The following is a 21,798-nucleotide window of genomic DNA, read 5'->3' on the forward strand; positions in this document are numbered from 1 at the left end:
TGTCATATCTTCCATCCAAGGCTCTAAGTATCTTCTTGACGATGAATTTGTCGGTCATCTCTTCACTTCCTAAGCTTGCAATCTCATTTGTGATGAGAGCTAGCCTAGAGTACAACTCAGCGACTCCTTCACCTTCCTTCATTTTGAACTTGTCAAGCTGACTTTGAAGCACATCCAACTTAGATTCCCTCACAGAAGCACTACCTTCGTGCATATCAATCAAAGTATCCCAAATTTCCTTTGCATTCTCAAGGCGACTGATTTTGTTGAATTATTCGGGACACAAGCAATTGAACAGAATATCAAAGGCTTGAGCATTGAATTGCAGCATCTTCAATTCTTCCGCTGTCACATCACGATATGGTTCTTTTCCTTCTCCGAAGAAATCACCTTGCACACCAACACGAACAACAGCCAAAACGACACGATTATGACCAAGAATATGCATTTTCATCTTATGCTTCCAATTAGCGAAATTAGTGTCATCGAAATATGGACCTCTACGGTGATAATTTCCCTCACTAGACGCCATACTCCCCTAGGTTTTGAAACCAATGCAATGGAGGCCAAAGATCTGATACCACTTGTAGGATCGAAAATATGTCTAGAGGGGGTGATTAGACTACTTGACAAGAAAAAAACTTAGCCTTTTCCCAATTTTAGTTGTGGGCCAGTTTTAGCAATTATGACTAGTCAAGTACACCCTACACATGCACATCTAAGAGTATAGGAGTGGAAAGTAAGACATGCAAATGTAAAGTAGAGTGTAAGGTAGGGAGATCAAATGCAAAGGTTGACATAGTGATTCTTGGCATGGTTCCGATAGGTGGCGCTATCGTACGTCCATGTTAATGGAGACTTCAACCCACGGAGGGTAACGTCTCCGAGAGTCCATGGAGGGCTCCACCCATGAGGGGTCCACGAAGAAGTGCCCCTTTCTATTACACCACGGCTTCCATCCACACAGGACTAGCCTGAGTCACGGTAGATCTTCACGAAGTAGGCGATCTCCTTGCCCTTACAAACATCTTGGTTCAACTCCACAACACGAAGTAGGAGTCTCCCAAGCGACACCTAACCAATCTAGGAGGCACCACCCTCCAAAAGGTAATAGTGTGGTAGCACGATGAACTCCTTGCTCTTGTGCTTCTAAAGATAGTCTCCTTAACACTCAACCACTCTCTATCAGGCAGGGGTAGGAGAGATTGATCTTGTGGAAAGCAACTTGGTGAGCCTACAAATCAAGGTTCAAATGGTTGGAACGGAATCTCTTGATCTCAACACATGAGTAGGTGGCTCTCTCTCAGAAAAATGGATCTGGCAAGTGTAAGTGTGTTATGAGTGCTTCATCTCGGAAAGAGAGGTAGGTGGAGGGATATATATAGGCATCCCCCAAAATCCAACCGTTACAACATTATTCCCCAACTCGGTGACACAGAAATGAATCTCGGTGGTACCGAGTTGCACTAAATGTGGCAACTTTTGAATTCTCGGTGAGACCAATATAGAATTCTCTGTGGTACCGATACGGTGGCCTAGACCAGTTTTCAAATCTTGGTGAGACTGATTTCAAACTCGGAAATTCTGATTCTTGAAATCTTATCAACAGAAAGTTGGTCACCGAATCTCGGTGGAATTGATGTGGAAGTTGGTGGTATCGAGATGGTAGGGTTTGGCATAGGATCTATCAAGTGTAAAATCGGTAGGGCCGAGTGGAAATAGTTGGTGGCACCGATTTTCCAGGTTTATGTTTGGATAGAGATATTTTGTGGGAGAATGACTGGGTATTTTTGGTGGCTACCTCTAAGCACTTGAGCAATCAATTCATCATAATACCTCACCCTCTTTTAATAGTATTGGCTTTCATATGGACTCAAAGTGATTTCTCACAAATGTAAAATATAGAGTCTTCTTGCTTGAAGCTTGAGCCAATCCTATTCCTTTCCTTGCATCAAGGGGTTTCTCCTCACAATCCTATAGCCAAAGCATCTTTGAACTTTTTCTGAAATATACTTGAGTAAACTCATTACTCCAATGATGCATATGTTGTGATTAATTACCAAAACCACCTTAGGGAGTAATTGTGCTTTCACTATATTATCAAAAAATGCAAAAATACCTTACTCGGTGACACCCTCCCTTCCTTCCTAAATATAAGTCTTTTAAGAGATCCCACTAAGAGACTACATATGTATGTATATAGACATGCTTTAGAAAGTAGATTCATCCATTTTACTTCGTATGTAGTCCCCTAGTCAAATCTTTTAAAAACTTATATTTAGGAACGGAGAGAGTATTTTCTATCACTCTTATTTGCATCTATCAATCTATATTTACTTTACCCACGAGAGATTGACAACCCCTCCACGCGTTGGGTTGCGAGGATTTGCTATTTGTGTGCAAGTGCTCCTTACATAGTCTTGTGGATCATCCTACTAGATTTATACCTTGGTTTCATAACTAAGGGAAATACTTGTCGTCGCTGTGCTACATCACCCTTTAAGCTTGGAGGGAAACCAACGCATTAGCGAGGAGTAGAATTACATGAAAGAAGTTGTCGTCGGCCGATTGTACCTCATGGTGAAAGTCAAGGAAGAGAATTAGTTCTATGGAAATGAACTATACATTGAGTTTGATGAATTGTTTTGGTTATACAATCAAGACGCACTCGACAAATCTATCATGAGTTGTTATTGTATGTAAGTGATTTCTTTCTGTAATTTAAGTCTCTAGCTCACCTCGTTCATTGCGTGTAATTATCCTCACTATATTATTTTGTACGCTATTATGCAGAATGAATATCATGCAGAATGAAGATTCTCCAATGCAAAAGAGAGCGAATCTATGCCATTGGGTTCATTGACCCATATATCCTTACTGAAAAATTGATACAACACCACCCCGAAGACTCGTAGATGAACTTGCTAAGGTTTTTAAAGACACAAAATACCAAAATAGAAATATCATGACCTTACAACTTCAAGTGAGTGTTACTCTCTTGTAGTACAAATTCTATTTTGCTTAGTCTATGTTAAGTGTAGTTGATGATTTATGCATGCCTTCTTATGTAAACGTGTGCATATGCCAGTGGATGTTGCTAATCATTAGAGTTGATGATGTAATTGTTGAAGTCCTAGACTCACTAAATAAAAATCCCGAAGATTACGCCAGCGTGGTTAAAATGCTCCGCGAGTAATTTCAATCATTATCGCACTATGTCGGCCTCTTACGTTCATTTTCTGATATAAAGTAATTAATAAATCCTTTATTCATTTTCTTTGTCGGGCAGGTTTAGAAATAGTTCATCAAAGAGGTTAGGGATGAATGAAAACCGGAGTTGCGTTGGAAACTCGTCAAGGGAATTAATTAAGTAGTACAAACTAGGTCTGCGCATCTCTTTAATTCCAGTTTCAGTACCATTATCATGTTTGATTATTATTTGATTGAATTCTATTATCACAAAGTGCATGAGCCATAAATACAGGACAAATTTATGTGCATACTACGTCTGTGAGATCGCATAGCGATGGAATGGCGCACAGATGAACAACAACGTTAGGTACGTAAACACTATTCATATTTTTTTATGATGATCTAATATATATACAACTAATATATTTATTTGATCTCCTTGTTTAAAGATTGAAGAAATGCGGCAGAAGGTCCTGCCACATAACCACATACGAGCAATTCAAAAGGAAATTGCGAGATTTTTCCTTAAAAAGGTCATACCTCAAAGCGGAGAATACCATTACATGTAATGATCTTCAAATTGTACATATCAAATTATATATATATATATATATATGTATGTATGTATATATGTATGTATGTATGTATGTATGTATGTATATGTATATGTGTATATATATGATCGTACGAGAAATTATATTATATATGCATCAACATGTACAATATATAGTAGCATAAAGTATGTTGAAATGAATGGAAAACACAAAATGAAAAGGAAAAATAAACTATAAATCCTAAACCCTAAAACTCTAAACCCAAACAAAAAATACAAAATCTTTAGTTCCGGTTGGTGACACCAACCGGGACTAAGTGTCCTCCAGCCCCCGCCACACGTGTGCGACCACATGGAGCGACTTTAGTCCCACGGTATGGCCAACTGGGACTAAAGGTCGGACCCTTTAGTCCCGATTGGTGACCCGAGACTAAAGGTAGTTTCCAACTGGGACTAAATCCCTCTTCTCCATTAGTGAATGTTTGGTACTGCGCTGAACTTTATCATCCACGACAATGATTACTTTTCCAATTAAAACATGAATTTGATGCTAGGCCCTTTCCACAAGACCACAGAATGATAGTCACAAAAACCAATCAATTTTATTTTATGCCGGTCACAAAAACCATGTTTGTCTTGTCCTCTCTTCTTCTTTCTTGCAACCTTAGCACAATTCCTATGATACTTTTCTGTGTTCTTAGACAACCTTTATATCATGGACTACCTCCACGTCCACCCTTCTTCTACGAGCATATATCATCACCATGAGGTACATACACTTCATGTGGACTTGAAGTTGATGGTGTGATGAATCAAGTTTCCATTATGAAATATATTTACTAATGTGTAAGAGATATGCTATTATCTTAATTGGTACATTCTAGATATTTAGTTGTTAGTTTTCCGATAATGCATATTAAATATGTCTTGAAGTATGTTACCATAGTGTAGAAGTTTCTTGTTGTTAAAGGCAATTTATAGTGTGTATGGATGGCCAAATTAAGTGATGTGACGTGAAAAGGAAATTGATACTATATACAAGATAGGGAGAGGGAGATAGATAAATAAAGAGCGAGAGGGGAGGGGAGGGAGAGAGAGAGGGGGAGCAGGATGGAGTGGAAAGGAGGGGGGGAGGGAGGGGAGAGGGAGAAGGAAAGAGATGGAGGGACAGTAGCTTGCCATGGCACAACAAAAATCCGCCTGCACGCCTTGCTAACATAAGAACATTTTGAAATATACCCAAAGTGCAGAAAGAGGGAGGGATGGGAGAGAGATATGCCCTAACTACATGGTTTCATGTTTGAATGGGTGCTTGGATTGGGGAGATGGAGATAGTGGATGGAAGAAGACGAGGAGGAGGCAGAGTGGTTTGGTGGTAAAAGAAAGCCGAGAATGCCGCTTGATGTACATGAAGATCTTAATTTTTTTAGACAAAATTAATGTTGAATACTAGAATGTATATGTCCCTGTAGTGCACATACAACACACACTGAAGATGAGGTGGGTGTCATCTGTTTTTAAATAGAGGGTTCCAGCAAGAAATGTCCCGTCACGATGGGAAACCAAACAAAAAGGTCTGACAGGAATTTTGAGCAGCCTACTGAGTGCCACGGCAGGAAACAACGGTTGAATTTTGAGGAGCCTATTAGGTGTCCGTTTGATGTTAGAACACGCCAAGACGCATGAGGAGGAAATGATCTTTGACCTTAGAGACAATCTTAATCATTTGCATGATTTATTTATATATGCATCATACCCCATAGCAACCACACAAGCATTCTACTAGTCATAGTGGGATTTATCATATCAACAATGCCAACAACACCATGACACACCATCAGGAAAAGCTTGCTATAAATAAATATATAAAGCAGATCGTTGTTTTTGGGACTGCTATGCGTCTACTCGTGGACATGTGCTATACGTCTGCCACCTCGATGGCCGTTTGACATGTGCGCGGACAACGTCCGATCGATCTCCTGCCACGTCCCGTTTGTCCCCTCCCCACTCATTAATTCCCGTAACAATGACTTTGTTGCAGAAACAACTACTTTGCCTCGGTCTAGATAGACCTGCGTCCAACAAAGATCTATTGCAGAAACACGTGTAGAATGTTTTTTGCAACAAAGATCGTGTTCTGAAAATACCTGTGGAAAATTTTGAAGCAGAGTTTGTTATATAATATTTTTCGCAACAAAAATCGTGTTGTGGAAACATGTGTAGAATTATTTTTCTGCAAAGGTCTTGCTGCAGAAATATTTTGCAACCGAGTGTTTGTTGTAGATTTTTTCTGCAACAAAGTCATGTTGCATATTTTTTTGCAGTCCTCACTTTTTTGCAACACATGTGTTGTTGCGGAAATAAGTTTTGCAACACATGTAATGTTTCATAAAAAGAAAAATGGCGACACTGCAATCTAGATTCTCACCCGCACCACCCCGCCATCGACTTCCGTAGTTGCATCCTCCACTCTGCTCGACCCCAGGAAGGATGACGGCCCCGCGGTCGCTGGTGGTGGGCGGAGGTCATCTTCGTCGAGACTCGATAGGAGCAGCGATGAGCATTGTAGATGGAGGGGAGGGAGGAGCGGGGAGTGGTGGTGGATGCGACTGACGGACGACGAAGCGCTCTAGATGGAGGGGAGAGCAGCGACGTTGTAGATGAAGGGGAAGGGAGGAGCGGGGGGGGGGGGGGGGGCGTGGTGGATACAGGCGACGAATGATGAAGCGCTTGCTCACCGCCGGCGGCACGAGAATGTGTTCGGTGGCGGCACCGTTGCTAGCACAGTAGTGCCTCATCTGAATGTAGCGGAGATGTGAGAGAGAGGATTTATTATGGGGAACGACCGGACGTGTTCACTATTTCAGAAGGGAGAGACGTATGGACGCACATGTGTCGTGCGCACGAGGAGGCGGACGGAAATTGTGTGATCCGCTGAATGATTAGTATCGTTTCCCTTTTAGATGCATTACTTTGAAATCTTCTGAGAAATTAGTGTCTCGTCAAAGACACACTTATGTATCTAGCGTGCTTTCTTTCACGATTCGACCAGTAAAATGCTCCTAAGGACATGTTTGGTTGCATGCATCATTTTTTGCCCATTTGCATACTTGTTTCAGCTGGGCCTGGTTGAGCATATGGAGGCATAAAAAAACAACATCTGCATGTTGATTGGTTGCCTGATGTCCTCTCCCCGCATCGTAGCGACGCCACTATGCATCTTGCATTGTATGTGGTCACACGAATGCATGTTGTTTTGTTACATACGAGCATAGACTTGTGCTCACCTTGTACCCTACATGGTGAGCTTACCGATACCACCACACCTTGTACACATTCACACCGAGCACACCAACGCCACAACACAACTATGCTGATGAAGTGGACGAAGATGATGAAGTTGTTCAACCCTAATGGTCGATCCACCTTGCCAACTGCAACTTTTCTGCATGAATGCTCTCACACATACCTGGAGTAAGCATCTTATGCCTCTTGCCTAGTCTTAAACCCTCCTCTGTGGTTCCTGTTGTCGTACCCTGAAACTTGTTTATTGCAAGCTTTCCATGAACTGTAAACCCCTGGAACCCTACCTTCAAACACAACATACCACTTGCCCTGGCACAAGAGCAATAAGTTCAAGCAACAAGCATTGCAACACACATACAACAAGCAATGAAGAACTCTAGGAGCAAGCAGCGGAGCAGAAGATCATTAGTAAGCATGCATGATCGTAGCAAGTTCAACCTACACTACTTTGGTGTCATCCTACCACCACATCCAAAAGAGGGTGTATTCCTATCACCGCGAGGATCACCGTGAGAGGTTAGTATATACCACCTCACCAACCATAAGATTGTTTTAAGCCCTAACTACACAAAAATATACGTCATCATCGTCCTTGTCGCCATCACCATCGAGGATCATGCACGTCGTCGCCACCACCAGAAGCAATACTAGTAGTAGTGCTCGACCATCTAGGTCCTCAGCGAGAGCACCCTGTGGGCTGGTACCATGGCAACAAACCCAACGCCCTGGGCTTTGTTGTCCAATAGGTGGATGAGGGCCATCATGAGAGCCTCTCGGCTCCATGATGGCACCGTAGAGCTGAGGATGGACGTCCACACTCTTGCTCTCCCTGAGGGCGGTGACAACCTTCTTCACTGTCCCAGTCATGTTGCTGAAAGACGCTGAGATCCTCGTCCACGAAGCTTGCCCTCTTCCTCTTCCTATCAAACACAGGAATGTGCTCACCATCCTTCTCATGAGCATCAGTGTTGATGGTGTCTGACTCCTGGGTGTCTGGCATGCTTGCTTGCCGGTTAACAACCCGAAGGAGAATATCTGTTGCATCTCGTGGTAGTTCTAGATAGGGGTGTTGAGGAACTCCGTGTCCTTGGGGTGAGCCTAAGAAGAAACAAGGTAGATATGTTAGTTAGTATGCCAATGGTTCATAGGCTTGAACTGATGGTCTGTTAGAATGGCATGGTTTCGGAGCTTACTGCGACGTGCCCTTGGTAGTGCTCTGCCTCCAGAAGGATCGAGCAGGTGTCCTCATAAGATAAATCACGCCGAGGTCTGTGAGCTTGGACGCAGTGATCCACCTAGCTCTCCACTTCCTCAGGTGGTTGTACACCTGGGTCGAGGTGACCTCGTGTCCAGAAAAGTCAAACACCTACTTTGCAACAAGGTTCAAGTGCACCTCCTTGAAGCCCTTGTCAATCCTCACCCCACTAGATATGATCTCACACATCTTGTTAAACACAAAAGTGGAGAGGAACGACTGCCATTTCATGCTTCCCCTGCCATCCTTCTTCTCCTTTACTGTTGCCTTTTGAGCAGCAGCATGGGCAACAACATTGGGTTGAGCCAGCTCAAATGGAGGAACCGTATGCGACACCTCGAGAACATCTGAATCTAGAGGCATCTGTTCCATAGGAGATCGGGAGTCCTCGACGTAGGACGACAAGAACTGGCTCTCGGACAACACGAGAGACTGACTAATCTCTTGCGTTTGTGTGGTCATGTCCTACAGACGTAAGCATCATGAACTACCAAATCCATCAAAGCATACCACACATCAACACAACAGAAGAGAGCACTAATCTTGAACACATATGGATGATTTTGTTCAACACTTCCACACTACCAGCAAAACATCTATGACCACTAGCTACCAACACTTGCCCACATGGAAACAACCCCAGCATGCTCCAAATCCATCATAGCTAGCTACTACAACATCACAGTCAAACAGATGGAACGACCTAGCCCTGCCACATGGACATATCTAGGTAGAACTAGTAGAGAGGGGGTGATGATTGAACTTACAAACGCCATCAGAACGGCCGGGGAGGAGGCGCGTGGCACGTCGGAGAGGAGGAGGAGGACCCACCGCCGTAGTCAACCGGTCGCCGGAGTTGTTGCGCCACTTACCTCGTCGCCGAACTAGATCCGTGCCGGAGGAAAGCTCGAGAGGGGGGAAATGGTGGCGGGAGTTTTGCCGTCGCGGTCACCCTCGATATATAGGGCGATCGAATCGGCGGGCGATGACTCGAATTCGTCCCGTGCTTTTTTGGAGATGCGCCATCGCCCCTGCCATCTCCCTCCCATGCGCGGCGAGCCCGACTCGCAAAAAAACGGCTGATTCGGCTGTTCCGAGCGGGTCTTGCTGAGAGGTGCTTTGAGGTTCGTGCCTGGCTGAGCCTAATGCAGGCAACCAAACACGTCCTAAATAAATATAAAATCTCGTTTTTTTTAAATCTATACCTAATAATAAAGAGGCTATTGCTTCCGTCGGAAAACCCACCGCGACATTTTTATAAAAAAGCCCCTGTAATTTTTGTTATTCAACCCGCGCTCCATTATTTATCTACAACACAAAAGGAAAAAACGATTCGCTGCAAAAATTATACCCGTACGCATCGCCTCCTCCCGTCGACCCTGGGCCACCCTAGCCTGTGCCCAGGCCGCACCACATCACTCGCCGCCGCGACCGACCTCAACCGCCACCGCTGCCGATCTCAACCCACCCGCCTCCGCAGCAGTACCTCTCCTCGCTCACTGCCCTCATTGCGGCGCTCGAGCACATCGCGTCGACCCTGGTCCACCCTGGCGTGTGCCCAGTCCACTGCCACATCACTCGCTGCCGCGGCCGACCTCAACCACCACTGTTGTCGATCTCAATCCATCCGCCTCCACGACCGTACCTCTGCCCGCTTGCTGCCCCCGTTTCGGCGCTCGAGCACAACTTCTGAATCAAATCAACGCGACAACTACAGTGACTCAGGATGATGCGTCTGCTCGATGCAGAACGGCGGTGGCGCGACGGAGCGAAGTACTTGCAGGTGGAGGCGGGCCTCCATGGCTCACACGGGGAACTCCGAGGTTATGGCGCGGCAACAACGACTCCTTATGGCCAGGTAGAGGCGCCTAACCCTTGTTCCCCTCATCGTATCCCCTCCTCTGACAGGAACTCATCATCTGGTGAGATCCCCTCCCCATGCCTCCAACCGTGTGCACCGGCAAGAAATTTTGTTTTGTGGGGATTTGTTTGCTTATGAATGAATGTATTGAATGTAAGATTGTATTGTTGTAGAGACAGAGAATGGAACACCACCTTCAGTTTGTCATCTGATCCCGCATTTTCTACCCCATGAGTGAAATAAGATAACAGTCCATTGATCAATTCACGTAGCCTCTTTGTTTTGCTTTGCTTGTCCCGCTCAATTTTCCACATCGAATTAACAATGAATGGATTGATTTCTCAACAAAATAGGATAGGACTGACTACATTAGTTAGTTAGTTTATTATTTTAATAAATCAAAATAATTATAAAAAAATTAAAAGCGTGTGATATTTTTTTTCCGTTGCAACGCACGGTCCCTTTTGCTAGTGAATATAAAATCTCGTAGATTAACAAAGAGAGAGAGAGAGGCCAAAATGGCATGGTTACACGCAAACACGCCTACCGAAGGGCCCACGGAGGCACGGAGCCCCCTTGCGTTTCCTCACAGAAATAGGCGCGCCCTTTTCCATTTTCATTTTCAAATAGCCACGGCCAAAATATTCCATCTCCCAATTCCTCACCAAATTCCCCTCCTCACCAAATGCCGGCGAACCCATGGCCGCCGGCGACCTCCACCTCCACCCCCCATACCAACACCACAGCTAGGCCCTTCATTGCCGCCGTAAGCTGCGAAGCCGACGACGACGACGACTTCCAGATCCCTCCTCCCACCAGCCGCCCCCGCCCCCTGAAGCCCTCCTCCAATGGCGCCGTCTCGCGCCGCCTCCGTAAGAAGCTACAACTGCCATCACCCTACTCCGGGAAGGAGAACCGCCCCGTTGCCAGCGGCACGGCTTCCGCCGAGAGTGTTGTCCCAGTGGCTGCGGCGGCTGCCGAAACCCTAGCCGGCCGTTCGAGGGTTGGTACCGGCACGCGCCGCGTACCGGAGGGCAACGAGGTGAAGGGTGGAGCAATTTGCGGCTCATCGAGGTCCCATTCGGATGACCCCAAGTTAGGCGCTACCGAGCAGACAGGATTGGGCAGCTACGGCGGTTGCAACGGAAGTTCCAATAGCTTCCCCGATTCGACAGACTCGATTGTTTTGGAGTCAGGCGAAACATGTAATTTGGGAAGTTGGCACTGTGAAGAGGCGGAAGGGGTCTCCAGGGCTTGCAACGCAGTTCCTGTGGAGAGGGTGCTGGGGGGAAGATCTGGTTCATGGCTCCATGCGTCCGTCTCTGATGAAGGGAATGCGGATATGGAAGCTGAGATTGCATCTCAAGCCGAGACCCAAAAGAATAGGTGGAGTGGATTTGAAGTCCATGACGGCAATCGCCACTCATGTTCTATGGAATCAGAGCTTTTAGTGCCGAATTCAAAATATGATTTTGGAGGTGCAGATTGCAAATACTTCCAAGAGCCCGGATCAGGAATCTCTAGCTTTGTTTCTGAAGAGAGGAAAGTTGCTTTAGAAGATGCTGCTACTTGCAGTCCTGAGACTAGGGAGAAGAAATCAAGCTCAACTGCAGATTTTGTAGAGCATCAATCCTCGAATTCAGTTGAATCAGTGCTTCTGGAATCATGTACGACCCATCATTTTGAACAGGACGATTGTGACAATTTTGAGATTGGAACCCAGCTTAATGAGCTCATAAACCTGTGCATGGAGGATCAGGTGCACAGTCATGGTAACAGTAGGGCAACTCCTGTTGAAGGGAATAAAATGGATTCTGGGAGGTTTGAGTCAGTTTATAAAGTGCAGTGCCCATTATGTGGGTCAGATATCTCTGATCTGAGCGAGGAGCTCCAGTTAGCACATACTAACAATTGCCTCGACGAAGATGAACCTGCTAAGGTGATGCTTCAGTGTCATGCTCCCTCTGTCCCAAAATAAGTGTCTCAACTTTGTACTAGCTCTAGTACAAAGTTGTACTAAGCTTGAGACAGTTATTTTGGGACGGAGGGAGTATTACATATATTAAACTGCTGTGCTAGTATAGTGTTTATATTAATCATTCATGATAACTTATTGGGCTCTCAAAGGCAGTTTATTTTATTGGGACCGTACTGATGTGTTTCTTGAAATTTTGTACCAGTGTTCATTATTGAACCTAAGCATGAGGTTGTTTAATATTTTCATTCACTGTGTATTAATCATAGTCACATGGACTGTTGTTGTGCATGTGCATCATTATCTGCCTAGTTGAGTTGATAGATGAACACATGAACATATCTTGCCAATATTTTGTTGTGGATCGTGGGGCTGTTGGCGATATGAGGATTCTATTTTCGTGTCATGTTAACTCAAGCACACACAAAATCAAGTGATGGGAGGAGACTCTTGATTCGATATCTTTTGGTTAATGGTTTTTGTATCAATTATTTCTCATCAACATTGCATAAGATGTTTGAATTTCCTCTGTTCCAGGAATCTAATCCCAATCATGAAAGAGGACCTTGCGATGGAGAAAATACTGAGAAGTGTGTTGTAGAATGGTTAAGGAACCTGGGGCTATCTAAATATGAGGAAATTTTTACCAAAGAAGAAATTGACTGGGAGACCTTGCAGTGGCTCACAGAAGAGGTAGTCAACGTATACTGGTTGGTGTATTAAATTTGACAGTCTTTCTAGTTATAGATAAAAGAATTGACATAATGGTGCCTATGGATTGCAGGATCTTCTAGGTATGGGAATCACTTCTCTTGGACCCAGAAAGAAAATTATCCATGCTCTTGGTGAATTAAGGAAGAAAAATGACAATGCTAATGACACAGAAGCAGATGTGTTAATTTCTGAAAATACTAAAAGGACTAAAGGTCCAATGAACGGGAATAAATTAATTACGGAATTCTTTCGGTGTTCCTCATCTGATCAGAAACAGAGAGACCACAAAGTCCAGAAACCATCTAATTTAAATAACCAGAAAAATTCTAGTGCCAAGGCGGCTGTTAGCAGAAGTCGTACTCGTAAAGCAAAGGTTAAAGATACACCTCTTTGGTGTTGCATCCCTGGAACACCTTTTCGAGTGGTATGGTATTTCCAGGCACAAGTCAATCTGAGCATTTGTCCTTCATACGGTAGTGGTTTCTGTAACTAAATTTGTTGCTGCAGGATGCATTTCGCTACTTAAGAGGAGATTGCAGCCACTGGTTTTTGACACACTTCCATCTAGACCGTAAGTCAAGGTCCTTTTTTGCGTGCCAGTGCCAACTAATAGAGTAATCACAGAAGATGATCGCCAAACTTCCTGAGTGCTTTTCCCCCTGTTTGAATGAAGATTTCTCAAATCCCAACGAACAATTTTGTTATGTTTTCGTGGTGATGTAGTGGTTTTGCCCTAAGTTATCCAGAAAGAGATGTCTGCAAACTTTAATCAGTATAAGAGCTTCCTGCTGAGCAATCGGTTTTTCTGAGCCCAAAAATGTATGAAGATACCTAGCCCCTACGACTTCATGAACATCGTGAGGCTGTTCTTTAGCAATCTAAGTGCTTTTCTAATGAAATAGGGCCAGGGTACCCTACTACTCATCCATTATGTTAATCACTTGGTGTGTGAGTCACTGAATTTGTATGGAATTTGGTAGGAGGATTATCTTTAAAATAAATAAATTCTTTTCTGTATATTTGAATCTGCTGACTGCTGGCCTCTATTGCGTTATACATATTTAACGTTTGTTTTGTACTGTTCATGGAGCTACAGCCGTGGCATCAGAGTAATTTTTGAACTTACCTAATCAGAATATACTGGTGCATAATTGTAAAAAATAATATAATTTGACAACACGCTTGCTTAGCTTACTGCTGTTCCTTTTGTAAATTATAATTTGGAACACACAAAATGGAGTTGACATCAACCTCATATGGACTAAAGTGATAGTGGCGTGTAGACAGTTTCTTGTTTAATCAAAGAACCATTTTATTTCTCACTTTTTGTTGAATTATCGTCTGTAACGTTTGTCTAGGTTACTAGTTGACCACCAGACTTTGTCTATTTGCATGCCCATTGGTTGTTCACTCTATCTCTAATAGTATGTTTCAGTCAATTGAGTGCTTCCCACCTCAGTGATGCTACACACTTCTATTTGATGTTTTGATTCCTAAGCTTGAGGTCTTTGTCTTTAACAGACTACCAAGGCTTGACTAAGAGCTTTTGTCATGGGAAGATATACTGTACCTCAATAACAGCAAACCTTGTACACCATAAGATTGGTGTCGCATGGGATAGAATGCATGTATTGCCACTGAACAAAAGGGTTACTGTTGCCGGTGTTAATTTGACATGTTTTGATGCCAACCATTGCCCTGGATCAATAATCATCCTTTTTGAGCCTCCCAATGGTAAAGTAAGTATTGTTCTGATTTGCTTCTATCATCTGTTCGCATGATTAGTCAATATCTTATTTTTCCTTGCTTGCATTTTAGGCTGTTCTACACACTGGAGACTTCCGATTTTCTTCCGAGATGACCAACAATCCTGTTTTGCAGTCTTCTCATATCCACACTCTAATACTTGACACGACCTACTGTAATCCACGAGTATGTATTTTTCCTGACCAAAAGTGTTACCAAAGTTCCTGCAAAAAAATAGTGTTACAAAATTTAGAGTTGAGTTTTTACGACCAATCTACCATTAATTCTTCACACTCAAAAAATTATTTTGCAGTATGACTTCCCAAGTCAAGAGATTGTAATACAGTTTGTCATTGAGGCCATACAAGCAGAAGCTTTTAATCCAAAAACACTGTTTTTGATTGGCAGCTACACAATTGGTACAGTTTCATCTTTGCGCCCTTTAATATTCAAATGCTCTTGTATCTCACGTCTTATATTATCACTGATCACAGGAAAAGAAAGACTGTTTACAGAGGTTGCCCGTTTGCTTCAGAAGAAAATATATGTTGGAGCTGCAAAGCTGCAAATATTAAAACACTTGGAGCTTCCTCAGGAAATCATGCCCTGGTTGACAGCCAATGAAGCTGAAAGTCACATACATGTTGCCCCCATGTGGACTCTAGCAAGCTTCAAACGGTTGAAACATTTATCGAGTCAATATGCTGTAAGGCTGACTGTTCTATCCTTCCTACCAGTTGCATACTATTTAAGTTATAATATCTCAAAGCTACTATCATTCATGAGTATCAGGTCAACCTGGCAGCCATTACCAGCATTCTGTTTATCTGATACCAAGATTAATAAAAGACATCTAGGTTTTCTTTTTATGCTTAGCTTTCTGTTTGATGAAATGGCCAAAATTTAAATATCAACATTTCATAATTCATACCCGAGAGTTGCTATCCAGTGGGAAACCGGAATCTCAGTGCATTGTTATTCCCATGTTCTTGATGGGAAACCGGAATCTTAGTGTCATCTATTATGATTTTCTGATGGCTACTTTACTTTTTAGGACCGATATGACCTCATTGTGGCATTTTGTCCCACTGGTTGGTCATTTGGTAAAGGGAGGAAAAAGACACCAGGCAGAAGGTGTCAACAAGGGACAATCATCAGGTACTGTCCTGGAATTGCTAAACTAATACTCCCCCTGTTCAATATTATTTCATGTTTTGGGCATCTGCACTTCAGCAATCTCCAACATGCAACTTTGGTACTATCGACAGTTCTTTATGAATATGCAAACTTTTTATTATAAATTATTAAACCATGAAAGCATGTTTCATGACTATAATAATCATGTAAAGCTCAAACGTTTCATATTTCCAAGGGAGTGGTAGTCACACTGTAATTTCCCTAAAGAAAATAGTAAGAAATCATTTCAGCACCATTGACACTTTTCAACAAGGAGATTGTAGTACTGTAGTTTTCACCTTATTTCTTCAGACGAGTTTTCACCTTATTAACCTCACTTAATATTTGTCGAAAATGAAGAAGCTGTTCTAAGAGCTGGAGTGGGCATCCTTTTGGGCAAAACTAGATTTAACTTTGTCTACGCATTAGAGAAAATTGAGATTTTTGTTGTTAGTTCAACGTTTCTGAAGTTATCTTCACAAAAACCAAAATCTCTGATGACCTGATTACTGTCTCTGGGTTGATTCTGAAGTTCTGTCTGCTGTTTCTTCACCCGTACAGATACGAAGTACCGTACAGTGAGCACAGCAGCTTCACAGAACTCCGAGAATTTGTCCGGTTCATATCGCCAGAGCATATAGTTCCCAGTGTAAACAATGATGGTCCTGAGAGTGCAGATGCTATGCTGGCCCAATTGTTAAATGACTAGTGAAATGTATCGCTCCACCGTGACAGCGTGATCTATTAACTACCGTTAGTAGATTACCTAAATTGATGTCCAAATATACAGAGCTGAAGGTGAAGCAGTCTGTTTGCTGTGCTGATGCCCCTAATTTCTGATGCTGAGATCATGACGTAGGAACGTGCCAAATGCTCGTTGGTAAATTCTTTGGCAAAGCAATTGCCCCACCGAAAGAAGTTCTACAACACATACTTGTGAACAGGGGGAAATGTAAAATGCATGACTGAGTGAATCACAATCTTTTTTCATTAGTTGTGGATGATTTATGGGTAAGAATGTAAAATCACAAGACCGGGGGTATCTGAGTGAATATTTATAAGTAATCCCTCACATATCATTTGCCCAATGTTGTGCATCAGTATCTTCTGTAAACATGGTTCATCTGTGGACAATCTTTGGACATCACTAGACGAAAGGGCCATATGCAACCGCTCGTGATTATCCTATATTCTGCATATCTCGTTTGGTGTGGGGATCCCTTTGTTTGTTTGATATACTTCCTCCGTCTCTAAATATAAGTCTTGTTAGAGATTTCACTGTTAACTACTCCCTCCGTCAAGTATGTCAAAACTTTACTTTATATTAAAGTTAGTACAAAACTGAGTCATTTATTTTGAGACGGAGGGAGTACATACCAATGCACATAAGCATATTTTAGAGGATGGATTTATTTATTTTGCTTCATATATAGTTCGTAATGAAATCTCTAAAAAACTTATATTATTTAGAAATGGAGGGAGTAGTTGACTTATATGCGATCATTCAGTTTGTCGCAAAGTCTCTGTTAAGTATGCAATTCTCCTTTTATTTCCCGAGTTTTTTTATGATCCTCCAGGGTTTGGTTGAGCGTCTGCAATCCATTCGTAACATATTTTTTTCCTTTCATAATGGGCCAGGCCGCAAGACATAGCTGGGCCGGTTCGAAGCAATTCCCCCAGGCCGGATGGATGGGTTGCGGGAGTCCGAATCGCGGCACCGGCACCCATCTTCTAGAACAATCCGGCAGCCTCCTTTTTCGTCCTAAACCCGACTGCCCGAGAGTAACAAAATCCTTATCCCAAGCTCAGTCAGGCTCAGCCCCCGTCTCCTCGGTTTCTCCTCCCCCACGAACCCTCGCTCCATCCACCACTCTCTCCCTCTCCCACTCCGGCGCGCGCTCAGCTGAATCCTGCCGCAGGTACGTGCCGCGGAAGCTCGGTTCGTTGGGCCTCTCGTTGCTCACTCACGGTGTGATTTTGTGTGCTGTTGGCGGTTGGTTTGGGCAGGAGCCATGGCGTCGGTGCATCTGTGCGGCCCCAAGGTGGCGTCGGCGGCGATGGCGAAGCCAGCGCTGGCGGACGGGCTCCGCGTCCCCGCTTCGTCGTCTGCGCGTCCCGTGCCGACCGGGCGGAGGCTCCGGGGCCTCGTCGTCAGGGCCGCCACCGTCGTCTCGCCCAAGGTAACATTCAAATGACCGGGAATTGTCAAATACTACTATTGCCCATTTACCCAATTTGTGCTACTAGTTCTATGGCTACACCTTGCACCTAGCCATTATTTCGTTGAAGGAAACTGGATAGGATGTAGGAGAGGAAGCGCAATAGTCCAAACACTTGCTCCTATCCAGTTTAGAATGGTTAATAGTGCTTTAGGGTACTGCAAGGTGGAGGCGTGGAGGCTTAGGTCTGAGGGAGCGAAGATTAGTTACTCGTTGAGAATTGCTGGTCATGAGACTTTCTGTAATCTTATTAGAAAACACAGATCCACAACCTAACTTGTTTTTGAACACAAACTGGAGTACATAATTGAATACTCCCTCCGTTCCTAAATATAAGTCTTTCTGGAGATTTTACTAAGAGACTACATACGGATGTATATAGACATACTTTAGAGTGTAGATTCATTCATTTTGCTCCGTATATAGTCACCTAGTGAAATCTCTTAAAAGACTTATATTTAGGAACGGAGGGAGTAGTTTTTTTTCCTTAGTATGTTACTTATTCTGCTGTACAAATGTAAATTTCTGCCTTCCTTGTCTTATAAATACTTTTTTGAACCCAGCTACTCCCTTGTCTTGATAAATATGAAGACCATTACCATAAGTAGCATGAAAAATATGCGATACTTCTGATTTCTGAGCATTTCTGATGCACATCCTTCAAATGGGACTTTCAGAACTCAAACATAAAATTGATGTAATCACCAAACCTGCGTGTTTTCAAATTTGGGGCAGGACCAAGTTTGCTGGTAATTAGATGCGGTTTAACTCTCTTTAGCGTGATATGCTTTGGCTTTAGGGGAGATTGTTATGCACTTATGCTGCTATATATCTGGCACACTTTGCTTCCAAACTTGCCTAAGGTTAGGCGTTCAGAATCAGCACCACACTTTTGTGAGTCAATACATGTGGGATCCAGGTTGTAAGGAACAAATCTTTGCCTAAATTGAGGTGTGGCATGACTGTGCACCAACCAAGTATGTTCATGTGCAAAGCTACAGCTTTCTGTAGTTTACTTCATACACCACATCACCACATTATTATATCGCAGTTGTGCAGGCGAAGCAGGTCCGTTACTTACTACAAGTTAGCTTTGATACTGTTTAAACTTCTGAGAATGTAATGTGCAATACCCTGGCCTTTTGGTTTCTACCTAAGCTCTAGTGTTCATAAACTGGTGAATATTTTGCAGTATACTTCTGTGAAACCATTGGGAGATAGGGTACTAGTGAAGAGCAAGACCTCTGAGGATAAAACTGCTGGAGGGATATTGCTTCCAACAACAGCTCAGTCAAGACCACAAGCAGGGGAGGTTGTTGCAGTTGGAGAGGGGACAAGCTTAGGCAGCAACATCGTCGAGATCAGTGTTCCGGTAGGTACCCTATGTGGTTGACTAAGATTATCTTCTGTTTGGTGATAGGATCTATACCTGTTTAGCAGAGCATGTAAATAAAATAAACTGAAAGATAAATCACCTAAATGTGTTGTTACTGAAGTGCCATTTATGGACAAGAAACAATAACACTACAACTTAACTGCATGTAATCTTTTTTTTACATCAAAATCTATGTTCTTGAAGACTACTCGCATGACCTCTTCGTGGCCACAGTTTATGTTATTCTCCTGTTTAACCTAATATTTTACTGCGATGAGAGGAAGTAACAATATATTATCTGGTTACAGGTTGGTGCCAAAGTTATTTACTCTAAATATGCTGGCACCGAGTTGGAATTCAACGATACTACCCACCTCATCATGAAAGAAGATGACATCATTGGTATTCTTGACACTGATGACGTGAAAGATCTGAAGCCACTGAGTGACCGTATTCTCATTAAGGTTTATTTCAACACATCATTTCCACACTCTTTACTAAGTGGTTACTGTATTCCTCTTGTGAACAGAATGTGTATTCAAATCCTTTCTTGGTTCAGTACCGCAACTGCACACTCAATTTGCATAGGCTATATTATTGCCAAGTAATATTCATGGCTTATGTATCAAATTAGAATACGGCATTATGGTATAGAACCTATTCAACAGAAAAAATAGAGGATAATTTTACCCACTAACGATAGGGCAACAACTTATTAACAACCGAACAAGAAGTGCTCTTTAAAAAAAAATACAACGTAGAACAAGAAAAATACTCCTTATGTTATTTGATCTACTCTGTTTTGCTCATGAGCCTGAGCAACCTCATTTAATTGAAATAAAAAAAAGCTTGGTTGTATAACTCCTCAATTTTGTTCTTTCCTGCTCTTTCTTTCTGCCGGACTGTCTTTAGTTCAGATCCACTATGGTTCTATTCCAGGTTCACCATGCTCAGTATCTGTGCGACTATGCATTATTGCATCGCGATTGTCAATGTGAAGTTTTTTTTTGCTTGAAGCATTCAGATTAGACAACAGCGGAGCTAGATTTTCTGTAGAAAAAACCTTAATTCAGATTGCCAGGATCTATTTCTTTCTTGTCTGAGTACAGTTTGTAATATAGACACCACAAGCACCCATCACCAACTGAATTTTTCTATTCTCCTTTGGCATTAGGTTGCAGAGTCTGAAGAGGAAACTGCTGGTGGTTTGCTATTGACACAGATGTCGAAAGAGAAGCCTTCTGTTGGAACAGTGAGCACTTCTGTTTGTTATGCATTTGCTGCAATTAATCAGATGACCGTGATCATAACTGCTTATAACCTCAAACTAGAAACATATCAACTATGAAATAGTTGCATCCCTTAACACAATTATCGCTCTCTGTGAGGTGTTGTTTTTACTGTGTTTTTTCTACTTATTAATGTTAATAGTATATGTGTTCTTAAGCTATAAGGGAAGGAGGAACACCAGATCTGTGTTGAAGTGTGATCTATAGTCTTGCATAGTGTAATTAGTCAGTGCCCAAGAGGCCAAGACACCCTGCTGTTTTCTTGGCTATATATTTTTGCTCATTTTGTGGTGACCTGTTTTTTCCTGTTGCTTTTGTCGCCTGCCAGTTTCCACAATGGTGTCCGCGAGATGCCACTTTCACCACTAACTGAAACAACTATGGAGATCCCTAGACGCCTAACAAGTAGTAGTACTCATATTGCTCGTTGACTAGGTTTGATAGATAGACTAGACCTTAACTGGGGTCCCAATCTTGAATGTATTTTTACCATCATATGAAACATGAGCAATCAGGCACACCATACTACCATCATTTATTCTTTTTTCGCATTCCCTACATGCACTCTATACATGACTGCATGGCTATGAATTGAGCAATCCTCCTGTCTTGGGTAGTTAGCTATCCACTTTGATATAGTCATATAATGTTGTTGCGTAGACTTGTTGCATGAATTACTGAGCTCTGACCACCTCTTTGGCTGAAACAGGTGGTCGCTGTTGGCCCCGGGCCTTTGGGCGATGATGGCAGCAGGACGCCGTTGTCGATCACTCCTGGAAGCAGCGTGCTCTACTCCAAGTATGCAGGAAGTGAGTTCAAGGGTTCGGAAGGCGAGTACATCGTTCTCAGATCATCTGACGTGATAGCTGTGCTGTCATCATAAGCTTGTCCTGCCCTGCTCATGCGAACTAGGAATTTTGATATTTAGTCCAGAACCTTGTTTGGTTATTGCTCTTGCTTGGGATTGGTGAATTGTGAATTGCTTCTTCGCTCTATCGTGGAAATGTTGCCTGATAGTTTTAATAAGACGACGGCTTAGATTTCAGAAATGTCTGTGCTTTGCTTCTAAGCGTCTTGGTTTGGTGGGCGTCTAAACTTTGACAGATGGACAGGGTCAGCGTTTCTCACGAAGATTGG

At 42.9% G+C, this 21,798-nt stretch overlaps 2 protein-coding genes across 2 annotated transcripts; both read left to right on the forward strand.

The window, feature by feature from the left end:
• Positions 1-10,787: 10,787 nt before the first annotated feature.
• LOC123397531 lies at positions 10,788-16,866 on the forward strand. Its single transcript, XM_045092058.1, has 10 exons — positions 10,788-12,106; positions 12,680-12,835; positions 12,927-13,280; positions 13,364-13,427; positions 14,378-14,595; positions 14,675-14,788; positions 14,916-15,021; positions 15,097-15,308; positions 15,657-15,760; positions 16,340-16,866. Exons 1-10 carry the CDS (start codon positions 10,853-10,855, stop codon positions 16,485-16,487), a joined length of 2,730 nt encoding a protein of 909 aa, XP_044947993.1. The 5' UTR covers positions 10,788-10,852; the 3' UTR covers positions 16,488-16,866.
• A 679-nt stretch (positions 16,867-17,545) lies between these two features.
• LOC123397532 (20 kDa chaperonin, chloroplastic-like) lies at positions 17,546-21,710 on the forward strand. The gene is made up of 6 exons (XM_045092059.1): positions 17,546-17,697; positions 17,786-17,958; positions 19,190-19,369; positions 19,681-19,836; positions 20,547-20,624; positions 21,371-21,710. The coding sequence occupies exons 2-6, from the start codon at positions 17,791-17,793 to the stop codon at positions 21,542-21,544; spliced, it is 756 nt and encodes a 251-aa protein (XP_044947994.1). The 5' UTR covers positions 17,546-17,697; positions 17,786-17,790; the 3' UTR covers positions 21,545-21,710.
• Positions 21,711-21,798: the final 88 nt, after the last annotated feature.

The sequence above is a fragment of the Hordeum vulgare genome, chromosome 5H, assembly GCF_904849725.1.
Source record: "Hordeum vulgare subsp. vulgare chromosome 5H, MorexV3_pseudomolecules_assembly, whole genome shotgun sequence".
NCBI lineage: Eukaryota > Viridiplantae > Streptophyta > Magnoliopsida > Poales > Poaceae > Hordeum > Hordeum vulgare.

Bases quoted from the DNA above. Each gene is read 5' to 3' on its own strand.
- LOC123397532 (XM_045092059.1), top strand. From the start codon at position 17,791: ATGGCGTCGGTGCATCTGTGCGGCCCCAAGGTGGCGTCGGCGGCGATG. The intron at 17,959-19,189 runs GTAACATTCAAA...AATATTTTGCAG, and splicing joins CCACCGTCGTCTCGCCCAAG to TATACTTCTGTGAAACCATT. The intron at 20,625-21,370 runs GTGAGCACTTCT...TGGCTGAAACAG, and splicing joins AGAAGCCTTCTGTTGGAACA to GTGGTCGCTGTTGGCCCCGG.
- LOC123397531 (XM_045092058.1), top strand. From the start codon at position 10,853: ATGCCGGCGAACCCATGGCCGCCGGCGACCTCCACCTCCACCCCCCAT. The intron at 13,281-13,363 runs GTATGGTATTTC...TTGTTGCTGCAG, and splicing joins CTGGAACACCTTTTCGAGTG to GATGCATTTCGCTACTTAAG. The intron at 15,309-15,656 runs GTAAGGCTGACT...TTTACTTTTTAG, and splicing joins ATTTATCGAGTCAATATGCT to GACCGATATGACCTCATTGT.